Below are 23,596 nucleotides of genomic sequence, written 5' to 3'. Positions count from 1 at the left end.
GACGTTGACGTGCCACTACGGGAAGATACATGTAACTGCATACAGTATACAGCACCCTGGGAGCCACTAGGGACGTGTGGACGGGGGCTCGTAGGCAAATAACAGAGAGACACATGGGAGTTGTGCATAAACGAGCGCCAAGACGACAGGGAAGAAGCCACCTGAATTTGCAATCCATCCCTGTCCGTCTGTTGTCACTGGCAAGTTGAGCTGAGATGATACCATGTCGATGGATCCCCCTTCTCCACAGGGGCCAGGATATATACACCGGGTGACTGGGCGTGGATCGCTGGATACTTGATACAATCATCTCAGAAATAAACATTTTAGATACTGGATCATCGAAATGCAATCATTATGCACGACCAGGGCTGTTGGTACACGCTATCGCCTATTGAGTGTCGACAGCATGAGAGAATAGCAATACGCCAATATCTACCTGACCCTTACTAGATGGGATCTGCTGAGTGCTGATGATTTCCGTGGACAGTGAATACTGTGAACCACACTAGGCACACCTCACTAAGGTAGACACTACATACGGTACCTCCCGATCCGTTATCATGCGCCAGTGCCTAACCACTGGACCGCGGCCACATTATGATTTACACGTCACCTCTTCTACTGGGAAGTACCTTAGGTCAGGTATGTACTGTAGGCACGACGCGACGACGCACACCCACCCACCCACACACCCACACGCCCGTGGACACTACCGCCACCGATAGTAGGTACTAATAGGCAACTACTGTACGTACTTGTCTGCCGGACTACCTACTCCTTGTCGCCCATCATCACATCGCGCCCGCCTCTCCTCCCATTCCCGACACCTGCCGTCCTGTGCCTTCCTGGGATCGCTCTTCTCCACTACGAAGGAGCCTAGGAGGTAGGTACATGTACTGAATCGGAAATCTGAATCTCCAGCAGGATCGGTCATACCTTAGGTCCTTACCTAGGTACTCATCCCCATGGCTTTCCCATCCCTGGCCCTGGTAGTCTCAGTGACTTGTCTCAGGCAGCCAGGCTCTCTCTCAGGCTCAGCGACAGATCTCACCATCAGGCATCAGGAGCTCCTCAAAAGGGAGTCTGTACGAAGAGACCAACATGGAGCCACTGCTCCCCAGCACGTGACGTCTTTGAACATTCGAAACAGCGCCCACGGTAGGAGCCTAGGAGCCTAGGAGGGAGGTACCCCGAGCTTCTCCAGGCATGTTTACGCCGGCCCAGCACCCATCTTCCCGATATGGTAGTTGCAGTCGTGCGGCTTCATCCGCTTCCGTTTTCTCACCACTGCCAAGAAGCTCAATCCGATGAGCCTGCGTCACTTCGCCAGACCGAAGCAGGGGCCATACGAACAGAAAGGGTCAATTACCGCTGTTCTACCCTCAGGCATGTCTTCCAAATCATATCATTTACGAGATGGAGAGATCTCCTTGATCGCCATTTCTCCGCGCTCCCTCCCTCCCCTCCCCCCGGCTTCTCTCTAGAGTCTCTCTCTCTCCTGCCTGTATACAGATAGGCGAGTGCAGCCTGTGTAGCCTGTGCAGCACTGAGACCAGGCGGCTTCTTCTCCCCCCAGGACACCGTCGCCCATCTGACATCTACGATTGGCCCGCTGCTCACCAAAGATTCTCCGAGAACTCAATCGACCTCTGCCCAGAGGCCCCAGACCAGAAGGCCGACGTCACCTCATCTCTCCTGTCCACAGGCCCACAGGCCTGAGGCGACAGCACTAGGAGGTAGTTACTACAGTATAACACAAATCCTAGAGCGCGGAGCTTGCTGAGGCCTTTGCTTTCCTGAACCTGCTGAGGAGGGGAGTTCTGGTCCTTCGCGATGATGATGATGCGCTATTACTACTCACCACCTTGGACACTACTTCAGGCGCTACCCACGCCGAACTGACACTAATCTCCTGGACGTCGAAGCCGCTGCTGGATGACAATAATGGAGTCGTCAATGGACCCTCGGTTGCCATTGTTGTTGCTGTTTTTGTTGTTGCTGTTGTTATTCCAGCGAATCCAGCCCGGCCCCCACTACGGGGACTATCCTTGGCATCGCCCGCTGAGCCTGCTGTCGCCGAGGTCCCAAACTTTCCCCGTACTGTTTCAAACATGCTGCCTTCCGGCGCGGGAAGCAGTAAGCTGACCGAGCCACTGCGTACACCAGCTTTGCTCCCCAGCAGGAGCGACTCCCTGGGACTGGGTGGTCCGACGAATGACGATGATAATGATGATATGGACGCTGCTGAACCCCTCGACAATCGGGCTATACCGCGCGCTCTCAGCGTTTCCTCCGTTTCTACTGGCGGTGGCCTGCGCGAGGCCTGCATCATGGCCTGCTGCGCCTTTGTCGTGCTATCGAGCACTTCCTTTGCGATTTCAATCTCGATGGGACTTGGTTCCAGGGTCGGCGTGCTGAAACCTTCCCCCTCCTCCTCCATCACTTCACCGATATTGGAGGCTTCGTCCGTAATGACATGTGCGAAACCCAAACAGTCTTCATCGAAGCCTATGTTCACGTCGAAGCCAAATCCATCGAAGAAGTCGCAAATGTCATCCACCACCGCATCGTCACTCCGCCGCCGGGGTACCGCTAATGACAGCTGATACATATCATCCACCGCATGCTGAAAGGGATCCAGAGTCGCCACGGAATTCTTGCGTGGCATGATCGCTGGCTTCGGGAGCTTGATCGCGCCTGGAATGTATATTGAACATCTCCACGCTGTCATCTCAGGTGGCGTGACCGTGACTACTGAACCTCCTCTCAGATGGATGGCTCTTGCCGCCGGCATTGCGGAACCAATTTCTGGAGCGATATTCTCCTCATCACCCCAGGCCGGATCTTCAGCAATGGCTGCCAGTGTGTTTCTTGACGAGGTTCTGTCCTGTCCCTCCTCCTCCTCATCCTCGTCCTCGTCCTGTTCATCCACGGTACTGGCCACCTTGTTCTCAGAGATTTGGGTCAGCGGACTTCTCACCATGCCAGATCTCCGGTTTCGTGCTTTACGATATGATCTCCGAGGAAAGGTGGGAGACTTTGGCGAAGACAGGCTGTCGGTCGGACTGTCGCCCCCACCGCCACTGTTGTTCGGTGACCTCAGTGCAGTCAATACATCATCGTCGCCCATGAAGCTCAACCTTGGCGGAAGATTGATTCGATACATCTGACTTTGTCGCAACTTGCTGACCGTACTGACATCTTTCCCATAAATCAGCTCTTCCACGGGAAAGAATCCCGTATTGAGCAACATGCTCATCGTCTCCCCCTTTCGACTTTTCTTGAACGGACTCTTGATGATGCTTCCGGGCGTGGATGGTGCCGAGGAAGGCTTCGCAATCGCGTCAGATCTTGTCTTCAGTCTACTCAAATCGTCGGCCAAGGATAATGCACTTCGGATCGAAGATGTTGGTGCCAGCCGAGATGCAGCTGCAGGGTGTGCATCGAGGGACCTTCGCGCTGCGACATCTCTTCTGGTGAACCTGGATCGCCCAGTGCGACGAGACGATGACGAAGTGGACGAGCTGGCGGTGCTGCGAGAAATGGAACTGACGGTTCTGTTGTAGGTGGGCGGTGCTGTGTGCGAGCGGATCATCGGATACGGCATCGCAGGCGTCTTTGAGGTCGATCGGCGGCCACGCCCCGACTTTTGCAATCTCGCCGCTGCTGGCATCGTAGTACTACTGTTTTGAACTGCTGGTTGTTGTACTGATTCACCTGTGAATAACGCAGATGGAGACTGCGGTGCTGTGGTAGGGACAAATCTCTGGGCAGTAATCAGATGAGGGTCCAGAACGCTGGTCGGTCGCTGCTGCTGCTGCTGTGATGGGAGCTGTACTGTCGATGTGGCCAGTGGCACCAGTGCTGGGCGAGAAATTTTCGAACGCTGGCTATTACTCAGGCCCCTGCGCAAGGGCGTTGACACCGGCGATACACGAAACTCTTCGCCAGGAGTGCGTGGACGTCGTTTGGGAGGCTGGGGAGCGGGTCTCGGTTGTTCTGCGAAGGGCGGGAGGACAGTACCGGCCTCCCCCGTCCGTGATATGGTCCACAAGAAGTCCTCATTCTGCCTCGCTTTTGCCGCTGCTGGTGGAGATATCGCCGCTGCAGACGAAGGTATAGACGTTGGGAATTGTGGAAGCGGCGCTACCGGCGGTGGTGACAAGGGCGCTGCAAAGTACTGAGGTGCTGGTCGACGTGAATTGCTCATCGCAGAAGTCGTATTGTACAACATGCTTCGTTCGAGCGTGGTGGACTTCTCGGAAGTCTCTCTACCGCGTAGCTGAAGCGGCTTGGCTGTCGATGCTGCTGCTGCTGCTCGATCTCTATTGCGGCGTGAAGGCGAGCGTACGACGCGCTGCAATGGGACTTGTAATCGAGCTTCGGGCTCAGCTATGGTAGGCATTGCTGCTCGGAAAAGTGCCAGTGTGCGTAGTAATGTGAGCCTTCCTGAACCGCCTTTTCGCAATGCAAGCGGAATTGGGAATTGACTGATGGAACGATTGAAAAGTCGAGATACTCTCTCGCATACACACGTTCGTGTCTGTCCAAGGTACGGTAACGGTAAGCGCGGTGCAAACAGCTCTTTGTCTGGTCGGTAAGGTATCGACGGGCAAGCTTTGGCGAAGTACAAAGGGGACCACCTCTCTCATCAGAATGCAAAACATTCCACAGCCGCATCGGGTTGGATTTCTTCGTCGGCTCGGCTTCCGACACATACCACTTCAAGAACACGATACAGTCGAGCTGGTGATTGATTGGTTCTTGCCCTGAGGTGCATTATCTTACACTATCTACACATTCGACGCGTACGTTCGTTTTCGCGTATAACTTGATCAGTTGACTGCTGGCTGCGAGAGCGTATTTCCGCCATCAGGATACTGTTGTTAAAAACAATGTCGTCAGCACATGAGGCACATCAATTCGAACGCCATAATCAATTAGGAAGCAAGGAAGCAAAGCAAAGCAAACATACCAAAATCTGTTCATTATAAAAGACCCCACCCTTCCCAGCCAAGAACAAAATGGTAGCAGCCATATCCGTATCGTGACCCTTGCGTCCAGCGGGATTGGACGATTTCATGTCCATTTCCGTCTTGTTGACATGATTGCTGTCACCGCCTGTCATTTCAGAGGGAAAGACGCCTGGCGCGATGACGTTGACGCGCACGTTGAAGCCTTGAAAGGTGGTTGCGAGCATGCGGGAAAGGTGTGTTGATGCTGCTTTGGAACTCGCGTAGCTATTACATACATATTAGCAAGGGAGGAGGAGATGTGGGTGCTGTTAAAGATAGAAGAAAGTGGGAAAATAAGATGGTGTGGGATGGGAATGGAGCTTACGCGAATTGTCCCATGCTTGATCCTTTCCTGTAGTTGATTGTTAGTAAAGTATTCTTCTTCTTCTTCTTCTTCTTCTTCTTCTTCGTCTTCATAGGAGAAGCAGAAAACGGATTTTGAAAACTTACATTGCACCAGAAATCGAACTGACATTGACAACCGAAGACGAATATCCTGGAGTGATTCTCCCTCCTTTCGCAAGAGCGGGCAGGAAAGCCATACTCATAAAATACTGTGCCGTGACATTTGTTTGAAAGGTATCCTGCCACTGAGTTTCTTCCGAGCGGAGGAAATATTCGGAAATAGCTTCTGCAGAAGATGTATCTGGTGGACCATCGTTGGATGAGAATTTCGTGTTATCGTCTCGAGCAATGCCCGCATTGTTCACGAGTAGTTGGATCCCTTGAGGCTCTTTTTGCGATATTTTTTGGACGAGTTGGTGAATGCCTTGTTTTGTGCTGACATCGCCTACAAGGGCGTGTAGGCTGCCGGGCCCCGTGTTGTATGTTTCGACTGCCTTGTTGAGAACTTCTTCTCTTCGGGATGTGATGTACACTTTGGCTCCGTTGGCCACGAGGGCTTGTGTGATCATCAGGCCTATGCCTGTTGCACCGCCTGTCACCAGTGCGGTGACATGGCTGACGTCGAAGAGGCCGGATGCCTTGAGTTCGGGGTTGTCGGCCATTGCTGGATGAGGTCTCAGTCTCTGGTTGTCGGAGTCGTTTCTGTCGTTCGGGTCTTACCTGTTGATGAGAGGAGTCTGGCAGGCGTGATGCGTTGCACTTGCGGGAGGGAAGTGGTAGTAGTAGTGGTAGTGGTAGTCTTGGACAATGGGCGGATGGATCTGGCAAAAAGGCGAAGCATGGCGGAGACTGTGGTGGAGAACGTTCAATGCACAGCTGCAGTGTTCAGGTTGTTTGGGAGTTGTACCTGCCGTGTACAGGATCGGTGATTATATATGATGATTCATGACGTTCGACAACACAACTCCTTCCATCTCTGCACCTACCTACTGCTACACGTCAGGGCAGGTACCGAATCATTACCCAGTATGGTGCAGGTGCGACTGACTGAGCTGTCTCTGTGTCTCCTGTAAGGTAGATATGCCAAGGAATACCTCCCAGAGATGGAGTACCTACATTACCCATCTGCATCTGCAACGACGACGACGACCTGGAGTCTGGAAATACATTACCTACCTTACCCTCAATACCTCCTAGTAGTAACATTCATACAAACAAGTGCTTGGGCAACTTCTGTTACTGTTGTGCGGTTCGTGATTCGTCGAGCATTCGCACAGAGGCCACTCACCTTGTCTCTCGTTTGAGATGCTGCTATCTACCTGACGTGCTTATTATGTATCCTTGTGATGTCGTCGGCACGCACAGAGTATGTAGTAGTCGGGTGAGTGGTCTCCACTTCCGCCAGCCGATAGTCGCCGAGGCATACGAGGTTATAATGGACAGTGATTATTCCAGAAGCTTGTGATTGGCTGGGTCCCCGAGGGGCCACAAGATGTGCCTCCCGCCAGTTGATAGCGAAAGAAAGGTCAATAATAATAATAATGATGATTATCATAAGCATGTCGGGTATAGCACTATAGCAGCGGGAATAAGCAGCGTGGCCAGGGGCGTCGAATAGTGATGGGAAAAGACGGGAGTCGATATCTTTATTCGATCTTTTGGTGGCTTCCATGCCGCTGCTTGTTGCCGACGGTAGGGATGTGCCACTGCTGGTCTGCCACCTGATCCGCACACACGTATGTCCACCGTGTCCATCACTCGGAACATGCAAATCTGAAATGATAGCCGAGGATAGTGGTGCTCGAAACCAGTCTATAGAGGATAATGTATCGGTAAGCAGGGGGAGGACCAGTCCGGGACTGCCCAGCTCGGTTATCGACGCCTGCACACGTGATACGTCCGCCGTGGGTAATTTGTGGACCCAGGGATCGATCCTTAACACTCCGTCTAAGGACGAACATCGATGATTACGTCCTAGACTCTCGGGTTTGACATTGCTCTCGACTTAAACCACACGTCGACAACAACTCGCCGCAACAGAGTCTTTGCCACGGACTGGGAGTCATTCGCTGCATCGCCGCTGCCATCATGTTCTCCGCCAGTCTCAGGCAGTTCTCTGGCCGCAGCGCCATCCGCGCCACTCGCAACTTCTCGAGCACGCCGCGAGCAAACCGCATCATCACGTCCGCACCGCTACGAGCGAAGGAGGCATCTGGTGCCATTGGACACAAATACCCTGTCATCGACCACGAATACGATGCTCTGGTCGTGGGCTCAGGAGGAGCTGGTCTGCGAGCAGCATTCGGCCTGGCCGAGGCTGGATTCAACACAGCCTGCATATCGAAGCTATTTCCCACACGATCACACACTGTGGCTGCTCAAGGAGGCATCAATGCCGCCCTGGGTAACATGCACGAGGACGACTGGAGATGGCACATGTACGATACTGTCAAGGGCTCCGACTGGCTGGGAGACCAAGACGCCATCCACTACATGACAAGAGAGGCACCCGCATCTGTATACGAACTCGAGAACTACGGATGTCCCTTTTCGCGAACAGACGACGGCAAGATCTACCAGCGAGCCTTTGGTGGTCAGTCGCGGGAGTTTGGCAAGGGCGGACAAGCATACCGATGCTGTGCGGCTGCTGATCGAACGGGACACGCCCTTCTACATACCCTCTATGGCCAGTCACTCCGCCACAACACCAACTACTTTATTGAATTCTTCGCCATTGATCTGATCATGGAAGATGGCGAGTGCAAGGGTGTCATTGCCTACAACCAGGAAGATGGCACTCTGCACCGCTTCCGCTCTCACAACACTGTTCTGGCTACTGGAGGATACGGTCGTGCATACTTCTCGTGCACATCTGCACACACTTGCACTGGTGATGGCATGGCCATGGTCGCTCGCGCTGGACTTCCTAACCAGGATCTCGAGTTTGTGCAGTTCCACCCTACTGGTATCTATGGCGCTGGTTGCTTGATCACTGAAGGGTCTCGTGGTGAGGGAGGTTACTTGCTCAACAGCGAGGGTGAGCGATTCATGGAACGTTATGCTCCGACCGCGAAGGATCTTGCTTCTCGTGATGTTGTCAGCCGAAGTATGACCATGGAGATCCGCGAAGGTCGTGGTGTAGGACCTGACAAGGACCACATTTACCTGCAATTGTCGCACTTGCCTCCCGAGATTCTGCACGAGCGTCTCCCCGGTATCTCTGAGACTGCTTCCATCTTCGCTGGTGTCGACGTGACCAAGCAGCCTATTCCTGTATTGCCAACGGTGCACTACAACATGGGCGGTATCCCCACCAAGTACACTGGTGAGGTTCTTACAGTGGACGAGAATGGCAAGGACAAGGTTGTGCCAGGTCTGTTCGCTTGCGGTGAGGCCGCTTGCGTGTCGGTCCACGGCGCAAACCGCCTCGGTGCCAACTCTCTGCTCGATCTGGTCGTATTCGGACGTGCTGTCAGCCACACCATCCGCGACAACTTCTCTCCTGGCAAGCCACACCAAACGATATCCAGCGATGCAGGCGCCGAAGCCATTGCCACTGTCGACCAAATCCGAACCGCGGACGGACCAAAGAGCACCAACGAGATCCGAAGCGCCATGCAGAAGGTCATGCAGTCTGATGTATCTGTGTTCCGAACACAGGAGTCGCTTGACGAGGGTGTCAAGAAGTGAGTGTCATGATGCGTGCAAATATTGGAACATTGCTAACTAACATTTCACAGGATTAACGAAGTCGACAAGCAATTCCACCAAGTTGGCACCAAGGACCGCAGCATGATCTGGAACAGTGACCTCGTTGAAACCCTGGAGCTGCGCAACCTGTTGACTTGCGCCGTCCAGACTGCTGAAGCTGCAGCTGTTCGTAAAGAGTCTCGAGGAGCACACGCTCGTGAGGACTACCCTGACCGAGACGATGAGAACTGGATGAAGCACTCTCTCACATGGCAAAAGAAGCCACATGAGAAGGTTGAGATTGGGTATCGTGCTGTTGTTGCAAACACACTGGATGAGGCCGAGTGCAAGGCTGTACCTCCTTTTGCAAGAAAGTATTAGAGAATTGGAGATAGCGAGACTAGATGGAATTGGTCTGGGAATATAAACCACCAGCAGTTGAAACGGGTTCCAGCTAGAGCGACTTTCAGGCCACCTAGTAGTGAATTGCATGTAGTCTAGAAGGTCAGGTAGCGACGGCGTTGTGTACATATTAAGCAGATCTGACTGTTTCTTGTATTCACGCAGAGTGGTGGTGGTCCCTCGTGTTTCCGGCAAAAGACTCCTTTTGATCGAATCGGATCTCAGCATGGGTCCAGGATTCGCAAGGCAAGGATCAAATCTGTTATCAGCCCCCGAAAAACATCATCTCTTCACTTCACTCCTTCTCGTCACTCGCTACCTGTATAGCTATCATTCTCAATGCTTGCCCTGTCTCTCTGCTCGAGTATCTATATCTCTCTCTGTTTGTTTGTTTGGATACAGGGACTGATTTTCTTCTTTTATGAAAAAGACCTCATACGCATGAAACTCGCGAGCGCAATTCCAGTCAAACCCCATTCATTTATTCATTCATTCATTCAAGCCTTCGAATTTCTCTCGTTGAAAATGGGAATCCGGAAACACAGGAGAAGAAGAAGAAGAAGAACCAGAAGAGGGCCAAATGTCCAAGGAAAGAAAAAAGAAACAGAAAAAGAAACAGAAAATTATCAAATGTTTGGTAATTGATTGCACAGCAGATTTTTATTACATTGATTGCAATAGTTTCACCCAGCCCGGTAATTCGCATATGCTCTCTTTCCGCTACAGTCAGGTAAGTACATGTATGCCGTGGAACACTTTTATTAGAAGCGGGCAGGTAAGCAAGCGAGCAACGAATAACGGAGGTAGGTATCTTTTTGTTTCTTCTCTTCTGCCGACGATGCCGATGAGGTCGCATGAGATTGAGATATGCCTTTTTTTACCCCCCTTTCCCCACACCAAAAGAACTCACTATTCCGTGGGGAAACAGACTGACTACATGTAGAAACGAGATAGAACTATTAGGGAGGTACCAGTACATTTGAAGACGCCGAAGATCTTTTCTGCCTAGTTTGCAGTCAGCAGCGCAGCTCGGCAGCAAGCAGAAGCAAGGAGGCGGGCAGCTTTGCTTTGCTTTCATGTATGTCATGTATGTGCCCATGTGCCGTATTCCCGAGGAGCAGTGTTTTGGAGTACAAACCCAAACATTGAAACCTTACCAAACAATGTGGTGGCAATTTTCTCTTCCAGACTTTCTGAAGCTCTGCTCTGGTAATTAGAGTATTATATTCCATCACTCGCATCATCATCCGTTGTTCATTGTTGTTCATTTATTTAGGATGCTGCAACGGCACTGGCCACGGTTACAGAGACAGCACCACCAGCAAGAACAGCATTGAAGGAAAAAAGAAAAAGCAAACCGAGCAAGTCAGCCAAACTGTACAGACAAACCCTCTCTCTACCAAAAGTGAAGCCAAAGAGAAAAAGAAGAAAAAGAAAAAGAAGAAGAAAAAAAATGGAAGCCCTCGAACGCATGCTCTCCCGCCCAACAGCCAAACCCTACCGCAGCAAAAACGTCCCCAACACCCAAATCCACCTCAACTCCTCAGGCCACCTCGATTTCAGTCCAGTGGGAGACATTGAAAATCCCAAAAACTGGTCCCCGGCTCGCAGATGGTACATCACCATCGTTTCCATCTGCCTCGTCATCTCCTCCACATTCGCCTCCTCCTCGCCCTCAGGCTGCGTCAATTCCATCGCTTCTCATTTCAACATTTCCGTGCTAGCCGCGAATCTCGTCACGACCTTATTTTTGCTGGGATATTGTTTCGGTCCGTTGCTCTGGGCACCTCTGTCGGAATATTATGGTCGCAGATGGATTTTCTACGGCACATATATTTGCTACGTGATTTTCACTTTTCTATGCGCCTTCACACCGACGTTTGGGGGGTTACTCGTGGGGAGATTTTTGACGGGCACATTTGCTTCTGCGGCTTTGAGTAATGTGCCTGGTGTGTTGGCGGATTTGTGGCCGCCGATTGAACGCGGGAATGCATTGTGTGTGTTTTCGATGATGACGTTTGCTGGGCCGGCGTTGGGGCCTGTCGTGAGTGGGTTTTTGGAGTTGACCAAGGATTGGAGATGGGCGTTTTATGTGTTGTTGTGGTTGGGAGGGATCACGTTGGTGCCCATGTTGACCATTCCGGAGACGTTGCCGGCGCAGGTCTTGGTGAATAAGGCGAAGAGGATTCGGAGGGCCCAGATTCAGGGTTATGAGAATGTGCAAGCGCCCCGAGAGGCGAATGGGCAGAAGTTGGGCACCATTTTCCGAATCACCTTGACGAGACCGTGGATTATCTTGTTTGATCCCATTTCCTTCTTGATTGCCATTTACCTCAGTATCGTGTACGCGCTACTGTACATGTCCTTTACGATGTGAGTTGTTGGGTCCCTTTCACGCTGTAATCCATACATGCACAAGAGACAAAAAAGCTGACAATAATTCAATAGATATCCCATCGTCTTCCAACAAAAACGTGGTTGGAACAGCGGCGTGGGCGAACTCCCACTCATCGGATTTCTCGTGGGAGCCTTTGTAGCAGGCGGCATCGTTTTTTACGAATCCACATTTGCTACCAAGAAAATGGCAGCGGGCATCCCTCGTGCACCAGAGGACCGGATGCCATTGGCGATGATCGGGGGGATTCTTTTTCCCGTCACCATGTTCTGGTTCGCATGGAGTGCCAATTACAATTCTGTGCCGTGGATTGTGCCAACGCTGGTGAGTTGGGCTAACTTTTCTTTTCTTTTTATGCACATTTGTACAATGTGCAACGTGCTGACATGTACTTTGATTCCAGGCTGGAACGTTCCTATCAACGTCCATTGTACTCGTCTTCGTGTCCTACCTATCGTATCTGGCCGATACGTACATGATGTACGCTGCAAGCGCTATTGCCGCAAACACAGTGAGTCGCTATCTGAGGACGACGACTTGATGGTTTCAGCTATTAACACGCCCATCCAGGTCTGCCGTTCTGCGCTTGGAGCTGTGTCCCCACTATTTACAGAACAGATGTTCGACGCTATGGGCGTCGGTGGCGCTGGCAGTCTGATAGGAGGGGTTGCAGTTTTGCTGGCCCCTATTCCTTTCATATTTTATCGTTACGGCGCGAAGATTCGTTCGCGAAGTAAATTTGCACCAACAGAATCAGCGATTCCTCAGAAACCTACGACAGAGATGGATCAGGAGCAAGGAAGAATAGAGCTCCCAACCTCTCGTTCCGGGCACAGCAGCTCGGATGAGGAGAAGCCCGGAGATTATCCGGGCAGCGGAGGAGATCTGGATAAACAGTCAAACACAGACTTGGAGAATCAGTCAAACACAGATCCGGAGGAACAGGCTCCAAGGACAAACCGTGGAGCACCGCCCAAAGATCCATATTTGGACGCCACTGGTTTGGAAGAAGCAGAATAGATAGGTCCTGGCATTGTAATATGTTAATGCACTGAGCCCTTCCTTACTGTAGTGTCTTGTCTGCCACTTCGGATTTCAGCTTCTTGAACTCAGCCTCTGCCTTGTCAATACGCTTGAGCAGAAACGATAACGTCGCATCTCGAGCTTTGTCCAGTGCTCGTAGGCGTTCGACTGGAAGCGTCGTGTACTCGATCGGGACTTGGGTGGTCGGAGCAGGGACACCGGGCGCTTGCAGGATCTCATCGGTACTGGTGACTGATATACCACCATCTCGAGCGGCCTTCAGCTGCTGCTCCTTATCGGTGGCCAGTGTTCTCAACACCGCAATGCTCTCATCTCTCGCGCCGAGCGACTTGGCTAGCCTCTCCTGTTCTTCTTTCTCGTCTGCCAGTCTTCTTCTCTTGGTGCGGGCTTCCGCTTGGTGTGTTTCCCAGGCGCGTATGCTTGCGCGCGCGGCCTGCTCAATGTGACTGAAGCGGACGGGACCCAGCATGACGCCGCCCCACCATCTCGCCACAACTACAGCGCCTGTGGCCTGACAGGCTTCCAGGACCTTCTCGACCTTCTTGCCGGCATATTTCTCTCCATCATCGTCGGATCCTGTCACATACAGCTTGGACTTGCCGATGCTCTGTTGATTGGACTCTCGCCGCCAGCCTAAGATCTTGTGGTCGGCGGTCTGGAACTCAGCGAGCGCCTGCAGCTCTTTGGGCTGGAGAGAGGGCGAGTAGACGGCGATGAAGGTGCTCTGGCGGTCCTCGATGGCATCGCTGCGGAAGAGGGTTGGCGTCCCGTCACCGTCGTTGTCGTCGTGGTCCTCGCTGTCGGGCTGTGACAGCTTGCGCTTCAACATGGTCGGCCCATCTCACCACCACAACAACAACACCGCTCCGCTGTATTGGTGCGATGTGCTGCAACCCACCTGGTCGACACTGAGAAGACAGTGACTTGACTGGTCACAGTGCCTTGTGGGTGCAAGGGCGGGAGAGCGCGGAGGCACGGTCCGCGTCATGATGGACCCACAAGCAGTGCCGGAGCGTGTGCCGATGCCTGCCTGCCCCTCCGCCATCGCTCTTTCCCTCAACACGTTTATTTAACGGTAGGAGGTAAGGCCGCTGAGGATGACATAACCAATGCACTTCAGAGACTTCAGCAGCTCTGCATCACTGCAGTGAGCGGGCCTTGGAGCCGTCGTGGTCGGATCCTCTCGGCAACGCCTACAACTATCTCGTAGACACTACCAACTCAGGCAAGTACATCTTTCGCACTCTCATCAGTCCTTTTCTAGCAACCCCGATCAGCCATCACAATGGCCGAGCAGCAAGTCTCCAAGATCATCGTCGAGAGCTTGAACAACGCCGGCGTCAAGGTGGTCTTCGGTATCCCCGGGGCGAAGGTCGATGCCGTCTTCGACACCTTGTCCGATCATCCCGAGATCAAACTTGTCGTGTGCAGACATGAGCAGAATGCAGCTTTCATGGCCGCAGCAGTCGGCCGCATCACAGGCACACCCGGCGTTTGTATAGCTACATCAGGCCCAGGAGCGGGCAATCTCACCACTGGCCTCGTGACAGCCACGACGGAGGGAGATCCCGTGGTGGCCATTGTCGGTAGTGTGCCGAGACTACTCAGTACAAAGCACACTCATCAGAGCATGAAAGCTCTGGACATCCTGAGACCGACGGCAAAGTCGGCCACAAATATCGACGTCGAAGATCAGGCGGCAGAAGTGGTGCTAGCAGCCTTCAGGACTGCCAATGGCAATCCGAGGGGAAGCGCTGTGGTGTCTTTGCCCATGGTAAGAGCTCTCCGAACATGGGCCTGAACGAGTCTGAGATCGTCTCGCTGACTTGTGTCTACTGCTTTCTAGGATGTAGCAGCAGGGAAGAGCAAGATCACGGCATTCCCAAGCTCGGCTTTCACGCCTCCTCTTTATGGGGCATCTCCTACAGCAGATATCGCCACGGTGGCAAAGATGATCGATAATGCGAAACTTCCAGTCTTCTTCCTGGGCCAGAGAGCTTCCAGTGCCATTGTTGTGGGCGCTGTTCGTCAGTTCCTGCGAAGACATCCCATTGCCGTGGTAGAGACTTTCCAAGCAGCGGGCGCAGTCCCAGAAGATCTTGCAGATACAGTCTTCTTCGGCAGAGTTGGACTTTTCAGAAATCAGACGGGAGACAGGCTACTTGCCAAGTCAGAGTACGACTTCCTTCATGCGTATCAGGGTCGTATGCTGACATGTTGGCAGCCTCATCATATGTCTTGGCTATGATCCGACTGAATATGACGCAAGCGCCTGGAACCCTCATGCCAATCTCAATATTGTTCATGTGGTAAGTCAATCGACCCAGAAGTCTGCGACATGAAACGAGCTGACTTCGATTCAGGACTACACTTCGTGTGACTATGGAGCATACTACCACCCTGATATCGAGCTCCTTGGATCTGTGAGACAAAACATCCTCGCGCTTGGTGACGCTGTCCAGAACGTCACAGACCCAGCGAAAGATGAGTTCTGCAAAGGATTGACGCAAGAACTCCGATCCTGGAGCAAGGAAATCACAAACTTCAAGAGCTCCAATGGATTTGTCCATCCTTTGCAGTTCATCGCGGCGCTGCAGAAACGTGTGTCGAAAGACACTACAGTCTGCGTGTAAGGCTGCATCATTATACATCTCATGACACCAAACTGACTTGGCCTCTTCTATTTAGTGATGTCGGCACGGTATACATATACATGATGCGCTACTTCTTCGCCTACGAACCTCGAAAATTGCTCTGCAGTAACGGTCAGCAGACCCTTGGAGTAGGACTTCCATGGGCCATCGCAGCTTCTCTGATCCAAGAACCTCCTTGTTCGCAAAAGGTCATCTCCATCAGTGGCGACGGAGGGTTCATGTTCTCATCCCAAGAGCTCTCTACCGCAGTCTTACAAGGCTGCAACATTACGCACTTCATCTGGAACGATGAGGCTTACAATATGGTATGCATTCAATGGGGCCGACAGGTGTTCCTCGTGGGAGTAAACCGAAGCTAACCTATCGACAGGTGGAATTCCAAGAAGAAATGAAGTACAATCGCAGCTCAGGCATCAAACTGGGAGGAATTGATTTCGCCAAGTATGCGGAAGCGTTTGGAGGAAAAGGCTTCCGGATCAACAGCTCCTCTGAAATTGAAACGGTCATGGAACAGGCTCTTGCGCATAAGGGAGTAAGCCTTGTGGATGTGCGCATCGACTATTCGAAGGTCAAAGACTTGGCTGCCGGACTTATCCAGGATTCGGTGGGCTGAACAAGGAACCAATGGAAGGCGGAAGGAGATGTTGAGATGGTATAGAATCACAAAGCAATAGATATGTAGTATCATGAAGCTCGAGCACTGGAGTCTCGTCTATCTATCTATCCCTCTACCTCCTTGACCCCCTTGTCATCAGTGACCAGTTCCGCCGCATTGAAGTCCTCTGACGTCGGTAACTCCACATGCACATTGGCAGCCACAGCCATCTTCATTTCCAACCCTTTCCCTCTTACATCCAAAACATGCCCGCCCGCTGACCGGTCCTTGTTGATGAAATGTAGATGCTCCCCTGCGACCCCAAAGCCCTGCCAATTCAGGGGCGTACGAAAGCCGATAATGGTCCCCTCCACTTTCGAGTACTCTTCCATCGACTGTTTTTTCCCGAGTTCCGACAGCGACTGTCCTTTGTATTCCTGCCCCTCCACAGTTCGACACTTGACATGGTCAAATGCCCCATCGATGCGATACGTCATGAAGAGATTCTTGGCATGATCATTGAATCCATCCAACGCCTGATCGATGCCGCTTTTGTCTGCAAAATCTACCGACTGCGTACTTTGCGCAACAAAGTTGGTGGAGACTGCAAAGGGAATTTGATCGGAGGGGTCTGCTTCGCGGGTTTTGCCTCCGGCTTGTAATTGGTAGACTTTGCCGTCGAGGAATAAGAGCTCGCCTTGCATTCGGACAAAGGTTCCGAGACCTTGAGTTCCTTTGGTCAGGAATTTGGAGACGGGGATTCCGGTCTCGCAGACGCCGTCCATTAAGGCGTTGAGGAGGGAATATTGGTAGATGTGGTTGTCTTCCATTTTTGATGGGTCTTGGCTGAACTGACGCTGTTTGGTCTGCCTGGTTTTCGACGAGTGTCGCTTAATGGTCTCTTGCTTGTGAGGATGAGTTTCTGTGTGTGTTCCTGTTGATCACTTTGTTCAATGTACTGGGATAAACGACTGGAGTTCAAGCTGTTTGTTGCAAGTATGTACATGTACCTACTTATACTCCGCCGACTGCACTGACATAGGCGATCCGGACAGGCCCGGTAGAACGATGAGCGCGCGGAGCCCTGACGTGTGAAAAAAAAAGTGGGCCACAGAAGTCTCGTTCAGATTCGGCACGCGTACATCAACACGACGACGACAACAACAAAAACAACAACAACAACAACGACATCAACATCATGGCGGCCGCGGATGCTAAACCGGGACTGTCTTTCCCGCGCGACACGTTCGCGAGTCTGACGCCGAAACCATTTCTCCTCGCGCATCTCAAGGCGCCCAAATCCACACGTCCCAGTGGTCGCTCGCCAAGCGAGTTCCGCAAGCCAACAGTCAACACAGGATCGCTGTCTCACAGCAACGGAAGCGCCCTCGTCCGCGTCGGAGACACTGCGATAGTGTGTGGAGTGCGAGCTGAGATTCTTCTGGCTTCAGATGTCGCCAAACCCCCCAGCGATGAGGCAGAGGATATCGACATCATCGAACAGCTCGGCCTTTTGGTGCCAAATCTAGAACTCAGTACAGGCTGTTCTCCAGCGCACATGCCCGGCAATCCGCCAAGCTCGGTGGCACAATCACTCTCATATCGGATCTCATCCCTACTCAACGACTCGGGCTCTGTGAATCTGGACGATCTGCGCATCACATACACTCAGCCGGCCGCCGAGGACGACGGTCTGGGCGAACCTGGACAGGTTGTGACTAAGGCCTATTGGACGCTATATGTGGACATCTTGTGCCTCGCTCTGGATGGGAATGCTTTAGATGCTGCCTGGTTGGCTGTCTACGCCGCACTGCGGGACACTCGCTTACCGGGCGCCCACTGGGACGCCGACAGAGAGAGCGTGGTGTGCTCGCCATTGGCATTGGATGAAAAGCGATTACAAATTCGAGATCTGCCCATAGTCTCGACCTTTGCAATCTTCACCACTGCCTCGCCACTGAAACTCTCCACGAATCCCCAGAATTGGATTCTTGCTGACCCCGACACGTTTGAAGAAGAACTTTGCAACGAAGTGATGTCAGTTGTCCTACAACCAAGCGGCGAACATGGTCGGCTCATCTCTCGGCTAGAGAGCAGCGGTGGTGCTTCTATCGACAGGCAAACCATGTATACCTGTCTCCAACTCGCTGAGGCACGTTTTCAGGAACTGAGTTCTCTTCTGCACGGGTCTTAGGAAAGGAAGCCTGTGGCCTGCGCCAAATGAGTCAAGTCACAGCTGTGCAGAAGAGTGAGCTCCTGCGAATCTCAGCTCATTGGGGCGCATGCCTTTTTTGGGGAACACGCTGCCTTTATCCTGGGCCAACGGCAGAGCACTCCGTGATGGCGCTGAACTTCGCGTTAGCGCGATTGTCGTGCTGACCACCTGCATCCAGGAAAGGCTGGTTGTACGAGTGCCTTGTGCAATCACATGTGGCCGATGATGAAAGGTTAGTGGCTCGGACGTGTCGACTACCACCAAGCCATGGCTAAGCTAAACAGAGTCACAGCAGACGTCCCGCAGGGCACAGTACCCTCGGCCAGGAAGACAAATTCAGGTGCACTGTCATCTTTTTGGCGATCACGCCACGCCTCTGAGTACAAGGACCATGTTCGAGACATGCGCTTTCCTTGTTCACAATCTAGACTCAAAAGACTCGGCATTCAGCAGCAATCAGTAGCCGGTCGGACTCGGCTCTCAGGAGTTGATTCTCGTTTGATGGGAGCATACCTTGCTGCACATGATGTCAACCATATAAGCGGATAGCCAAAGAAAAAGAATTCAGTGCGATGGAGATACAGCTGAGAGCACTGTGGGCTTGCTCACTAGAACCGCGCCTTCGTGTGCGTGCAACAGCCTCGACGGCACCAGCTCCCTTTCTGGCATAATACTTCTTGACTGACTTGTCCGCATGACAGAACAAGATGCTTACGTCAACATCATGGATTGACCAAGCAATTGATGGATCTCCGAACTCGAGATAGCGTTCTGGAACGGTGGCAAGATTCGTTCATGCTGATAATGACTCCCTCTAGTCATGCAGTTCTTAGCGAAAGCACCGGATATGTTGCCGGTATCATGCTCGTTGAATTGCGGAAACATGAGCCAAGCAAGCATCGTGGAATTTCATCCTCAACCTTGGGTCGCAACTTTTGCCACGTGTACCCAGTCCTACGACGATCCCTCCGCACTCAGTCTGATAAGGCTGGGTGGGCGAGTGGCTAACGGCTTGGTGGTATGTGAGACAGCATTGGGGTTGAGCTTCGTCTCGTCACAAGTGAGTCCTCTCCAAGCCAGCGCTGGAGAACAAGATGACAGTAGAATGCTGGAGAACTTTCGGTCCAAGGCTCCTACCTCCGCGGCTTCGTTTTCAGCGAGCGCGTCAAAGACGAAACCCGCGTTTGGTGGTGGGACAGGCAGTCTTGCGGATGAACGCCTGCCACGATCCTGCAGGGTTCAGTGTCACACCGACCCGCAGACCCTCGACGAAGATATCCACCCACGCATATCATCGGGGCCGGAAGCGAGGTAAACATAGCATCGCTGAGATCGAGAATGATATCCTTATTATATTCGATCGAGCGCGGCGCATGCAGTACGACATCACTAAGTACTCACTTGAACCTCACCAATATGCCCAAGAACCCCACTGTCGGACACCCACGTGCTCCAGGCGCACAACGAAGACAGTAGCTATACAATGCGACGTTTTTTTTGTCTACTACCCTGCTTTGTCAGTCATGGCAAACTCTCTTTGGATACCAGATGTCTTCGATGTGTGGCCCGATTACAGGCTTTTGTATGACTGCACATCCACGCTACAGTTGTCACCGGCATCGCGCCGGACTCTACAGTGTATGCCTGGATAGGTCACCTTTGCCTAGCCAGGTTGTTTTGTGGCAGAGATGATTGTTTCTGCCCGATGCAGTCTGGCGTGCTTCCTGGGCTTGGTCAACCACGCCCTGAACCCACTCGCACACAATCAGGCGGCCTCACACAACGCGGTAACTCAAGGATGAACGGTCGACTCGCGTTTCCAAGCCACACTAGGTGTCCACTACGACCCACGCCTACCGTTCATGGCCCTGGTCTGGTGGTTTTCCGTGAGCTTGTGACTGTCCGTAGGCCACCAACGCCCTACGCGAGGGCTCGTGGTGCGGTTTCCGAATAAGATAATAAATGCTACCCTCCTCAACCACTTCCCTAGTTCTTCTCGTTTGTGTACAACTTGTTCTTTCTGAATTTACAACGACAGGCCACACAGCAACAGTCGCACTCTTGCTCCTAGGCTCTCATCATGGCCACCGAAGACCCCTCGACCGTCTCGCAAGAGAGCCATGATACGACCAAGATGCCAGACTACCTCTCGAGCCCGAACGCTATCTTCGGAGACCAAGGCGTGAAGTGGCGTTATGGACGAGCTCCAGACTACACCAAAACACGAAAGGTGTGGGCCGAAGGTGAGTTAGTGCTGGACTGTTGATGCTGCTTTGCAACGACCAGTCCCCTTTCTTTGGGATGGATCACGACATATCCGTATCCTCGCGAGTTGTTCCACGAGGACGTCTAGTCCGAGGGACAGTGACACGGGCGCCGACTTTCCACACACTGGAAACCAAGCACTCTCATCCTCAATACTGCAAGACGAGATCTACTGGATGCTGTCAATACCTTCCATTCAAGTCTAGGCCATGAGCCTTTTAGTGATCTACGGGTGGCACCGACCATGTCACGAACTCGAACGTCTATACACGCAAAGGGGGTATAGCGAGGCACTGACCCGCGAGCAACTAGGCAAGACAATGAATCATGCTCCCGGGAGTCTAGAGGAGATGGTCGAGAACCTCGTCAAGAACTGGGAAGTCGAAGCGTCCTTCAAGCCACGCCTGTCAGATTGGCGAACAATTGATCATGAGAGATACTCCTTCGCAATGGGGGGTGGGCCACCACAGTATGTTATTGAACAACAGCTGTTCAGACACCTCTGGGACTAACGATGTTGACCATAGGGATGCCGAACATATGATTAGAGTTTGTGCAGTTACATTTGCAGTTTTCATAATGGCAGCGACACTAAAGCTGTGCTTTAGGTCGGCACGTACAACGGCATCATTGCGCCGAATGAGTATTACAGCCCCGAGAACTCCGACTTTGCATCGAGTCACAAGACGTTCAAGCGCATGATGCCGACGTTCGCTTGGGAGGTCTTGGAAGTATACAGTGGTCCGCCTCGAGTGTCTTTCAGATGGCGCCACTGGGGAGTGATGAAGAACGGTAAGAAAGGTCCGGCGCCGAAGTATTTGTTGCTCACACTGACTTTCGCGCAGACTACGTAGGCTTCAACAAGTGAGTTCAGATGGTAATTGTCACTCTTTTTCGTTCCTGAGTGATTGACATGAAATAGCAAGGGCGAAAAGGTCACGGCCAAAGCACATGGCGGCCTCATCGACATCGAAGGCGTCACTGTCGCAGGCGTGGATGACAAGGTTCGACTGCGCGACGTACAGACGTGGATGGATCCATTGGAGATGTTTCGACAGATTGCGCCTCACGGTATTGTCAACAAGGCCACGATGAATCACAAAGTCGACAAGGAAGCTGCGCTCGATGTGGACCCGGAGAGTGTGCAAGCCCCCACGGAATCACTTCATGCCCCGGAGTCCGAGAACGTCTCGCGGCCGGAGAGCAACGTCGTGTCCGAATCACGGGATGAGCAAACAAGGGATATTGGCCACACAGGGCTGTCGACCACACAGACGCAACAGACCCCTTCTCGTCCCGTAACAGTTGCCACTACGAACCCATTGCCATTGGGCCAGACCAACTCGCAAGCACAGTCTATTGTGACGAGTGCTGTTGAACAAGGAGCCGATCGCGAAGTCGAATCCATTCCCTCCAACGCCCCTGTCGAAACAGACGTGATTCCACCCGACTCCTCCACTCCATCCTCCACAGCGACCACAGATGCACCAAATACTACTAACCCCCCTACCACCACCCACCGCTCCATCTACTCCTCCCCCATCAACGGCGACGTCGAAGACATCATCAACCACGCCAGCCAGACCAGTGCCGCCGTCGTCGTCGACGACAACGATACATTCTCCCCCGAGGCCACCACCACGACGGCAGCAGCAGCGACGACGTACTACGATGCAGTCGACCAGCAGTTTTTGGAAGGCTCGGCAGAGCAAGTCCATCCGCATCCCAAGGACATGGAGGTTCGAGTGCAGCCTCGGCCGGGAGAGGCGGTGGCGGTGGGAGCGCAGACGGAGGAGACGAGATTGACGCATGAGGAAATGAGTTCTTTTGCTCCTGGGGAATGTCCGTTTTTGATGAATCGTGAGTGAAAAAGGCTAGGTGGCAGGAGCGGGGGATGATTGTTCAACTTTTTTTTTTCGTTTGTTTTGCTTTGCTACTTACCGTGCCTACCTACTACTGAGGTATTGTACTTTTCTTCGACGAGGGACACTTGAAGGTTGTTATTGTTATTGTTGTTGTTGTTGTGGTTACCTTATTCCATTGCTGCAATTCATCCCAAGGGCTGCGAACGCGTTATCTATCTACCTTACCTACCTACCTTAGTTAACTGTACTAATGATACCTTCCTCACCTCTGCAAATTTCTCGATTTGGTCCTCGTCCTCCTCCTAGCATTCCTATTCCTCTGTCTTTCCCTCTCTCTCTCTCTCTCTCTCTTATGACGTTTCGTCTGATGAGACCCATGTCTCATCCTAATGAATCAAATGTCTTTTCTTTTCTTGCTTTTTCTTCCTTTGCGACCTCACGAGGAGGAGGGAGAGCCAGGCTAGGCTGGGCTAGGCTAGGCTAGGCGCCTGTAAGGACATGTACCTAGGCACCAAGGTATGAGGTAAGGTACATTACTGTACCGTTCGTGATGTGGGATCTATTAGAACCTGTTAGGTACGATAGCACCACGCGTCACAAACCACAAACCACCTTTTTGGGGGAAACTTTTTTCCTGATTTACAAGGCGCCTCTTCTTCTTACCATGAAAAAAATCTCAAGTGCTTGGATCATGGATTTTTGGTTCTTTTCTTGTTTGGTGTTGAGCTGTTGTTGTTTATTTGCTTTGCTGCCTTGCTACGAGCTTTTAGCTTTGTCCAATCACATCATCATCTCAGGTCTGCTTTTTTTGGCGGAGCGGAGGAGTTCGTTCTCTAGGTATAGTAGGTAGTAGCTCTAAAGGTAGGTATGCTTTCTATAGTAGCTGTAGGCTGTAGCTAGCTACCTTAGCTCTAGGCAGCACTCTTCAGCACTGACACAATTCCAGTTCAGTTCAGTTATAGCACAATACAGCACAGCACAGTACAGCGCACACCGCAGCAGTAGGAGGTAGCAGATGACCCGCAAATGTTCGGATGTCTCTCGCCACTAACCAGGAGATACGGGCGGACGTCTCTCGGTGGCGAGAAGTGTTGTTGGCCGTTGGGGC

General features: G+C 52.3%; 10 protein-coding genes across 10 annotated transcripts; 6 read left to right on the top strand and 4 right to left on the bottom strand.

Moving 5' to 3' along the window:
- Positions 1-1,864: 1,864 nt before the first annotated feature.
- On the bottom strand, positions 1,865-6,204 carry SEPMUDRAFT_129537 (uncharacterized protein; the record flags this gene model as incomplete). Its single annotated transcript, XM_016902294.1, has 5 exons — positions 6,084-6,204; positions 5,469-6,027; positions 5,344-5,370; positions 4,979-5,243; positions 1,865-4,883 (listed from the first exon to the last, which is right to left on the bottom strand). A coding segment is annotated over exon 5 (2,544 nt), but the record flags the coding sequence as incomplete, so codon positions are not given.
- SEPMUDRAFT_145835 (NAD(P)-binding protein) lies at positions 3,805-6,204 on the bottom strand (the record flags this gene model as incomplete). The annotated part of the gene is made up of 5 exons (XM_016903294.1): positions 3,805-4,883; positions 4,979-5,243; positions 5,344-5,370; positions 5,469-6,027; positions 6,084-6,204. The coding sequence occupies 5 exons, from the start codon at positions 6,202-6,204 to the stop codon at positions 4,839-4,841; spliced, it is 1,017 nt and encodes a 338-aa protein (XP_016764748.1). The 3' UTR covers positions 3,805-4,838.
- A 1,138-nt stretch (positions 6,205-7,342) lies between these two features.
- On the top strand, positions 7,343-9,728 carry SEPMUDRAFT_145834 (succinate dehydrogenase). The gene is made up of 2 exons (XM_016903293.1): positions 7,343-9,049; positions 9,104-9,728. The coding sequence occupies exons 1-2, from the start codon at positions 7,452-7,454 to the stop codon at positions 9,432-9,434; spliced, it is 1,929 nt and encodes a 642-aa protein (XP_016764746.1). The 5' UTR covers positions 7,343-7,451; the 3' UTR covers positions 9,435-9,728.
- Positions 9,729-10,908: 1,180 nt separating this feature from the next.
- On the top strand, positions 10,909-13,830 carry SEPMUDRAFT_56176 (MFS general substrate transporter; the record flags this gene model as incomplete). The annotated part of the gene is made up of 4 exons (XM_016909391.1): positions 10,909-11,828; positions 11,904-12,174; positions 12,254-12,361; positions 12,421-13,830. 4 exons carry the CDS (start codon positions 10,909-10,911, stop codon positions 12,868-12,870), a joined length of 1,749 nt encoding a protein of 582 aa, XP_016764744.1. The 3' UTR covers positions 12,871-13,830.
- On the bottom strand, positions 12,219-13,830 carry SEPMUDRAFT_145833 (ribosomal protein S5 domain 2-like protein). The gene has a single exon (XM_016903292.1). The coding sequence runs from the start codon at positions 13,721-13,723 to the stop codon at positions 12,914-12,916; it is 810 nt and encodes a 269-aa protein (XP_016764745.1). The 5' UTR covers positions 13,724-13,830; the 3' UTR covers positions 12,219-12,913.
- Positions 13,831-14,179: 349 nt separating this feature from the next.
- SEPMUDRAFT_56171 (acetolactate synthase) lies at positions 14,180-16,216 on the top strand (the record flags this gene model as incomplete). Its single annotated transcript, XM_016909390.1, has 6 exons — positions 14,180-14,668; positions 14,741-15,069; positions 15,119-15,203; positions 15,258-15,523; positions 15,583-15,853; positions 15,919-16,216. The coding sequence occupies 6 exons, from the start codon at positions 14,180-14,182 to the stop codon at positions 16,159-16,161; spliced, it is 1,683 nt and encodes a 560-aa protein (XP_016764743.1). The 3' UTR covers positions 16,162-16,216.
- A 52-nt stretch (positions 16,217-16,268) lies between these two features.
- Positions 16,269-17,091, bottom strand: SEPMUDRAFT_129531 (alpha-acetolactate decarboxylase; the record flags this gene model as incomplete). Its single annotated transcript, XM_016902293.1, has 1 exon — positions 16,269-17,091. The coding sequence occupies exon 1, from the start codon at positions 16,971-16,973 to the stop codon at positions 16,269-16,271; it is 705 nt and encodes a 234-aa protein (XP_016764742.1). The 5' UTR covers positions 16,974-17,091.
- A 250-nt stretch (positions 17,092-17,341) lies between these two features.
- On the top strand, positions 17,342-20,343 carry SEPMUDRAFT_129530 (ribosomal protein S5 domain 2-like protein; the record flags this gene model as incomplete). The annotated part of the gene is made up of 3 exons (XM_016902292.1): positions 17,342-18,590; positions 18,651-18,984; positions 19,060-20,343. The coding sequence occupies one exon, from the start codon at positions 17,342-17,344 to the stop codon at positions 18,335-18,337; it is 996 nt and encodes a 331-aa protein (XP_016764740.1). The 3' UTR covers positions 18,338-18,590; positions 18,651-18,984; positions 19,060-20,343.
- SEPMUDRAFT_112661 (uncharacterized protein) lies at positions 19,242-19,673 on the top strand (the record flags this gene model as incomplete). Its single annotated transcript, XM_016900990.1, has 1 exon — positions 19,242-19,673. The coding sequence occupies one exon, from the start codon at positions 19,242-19,244 to the stop codon at positions 19,671-19,673; it is 432 nt and encodes a 143-aa protein (XP_016764741.1).
- Positions 20,344-20,438: 95 nt separating the features above from the next.
- On the top strand, positions 20,439-21,738 carry SEPMUDRAFT_32085 (uncharacterized protein; the record flags this gene model as incomplete). Its single annotated transcript, XM_016908483.1, has 6 exons — positions 20,439-20,601; positions 20,936-21,092; positions 21,151-21,172; positions 21,232-21,415; positions 21,469-21,487; positions 21,546-21,738. Coding segments are annotated over 6 exons (738 nt in total), but the record flags the coding sequence as incomplete, so codon positions are not given.
- Positions 21,739-23,596: the final 1,858 nt, after the last annotated feature.

This window comes from Sphaerulina musiva, assembly GCF_000320565.1.
Source record: "Sphaerulina musiva SO2202 unplaced genomic scaffold SEPMUscaffold_1, whole genome shotgun sequence".
NCBI lineage: Eukaryota > Fungi > Ascomycota > Dothideomycetes > Mycosphaerellales > Mycosphaerellaceae > Sphaerulina > Sphaerulina musiva.
This window is presented reverse-complemented; position numbering and strand designations above follow the sequence as displayed.

Excerpts from the sequence above, each read along its gene's own strand:
- SEPMUDRAFT_145834 (XM_016903293.1), top strand. The coding sequence starts at position 7,452 with ATGTTCTCCGCCAGTCTCAGGCAGTTCTCTGGCCGCAGCGCCATCCGC. Across the intron at positions 9,050-9,103 it reads CTTGACGAGGGTGTCAAGAA|GATTAACGAAGTCGACAAGC; the intron begins GTGAGTGTCATG and ends AACATTTCACAG.
- SEPMUDRAFT_145833 (XM_016903292.1), bottom strand. The coding sequence starts at position 13,723 with ATGTTGAAGCGCAAGCTGTCACAGCCCGACAGCGAGGACCACGACGAC.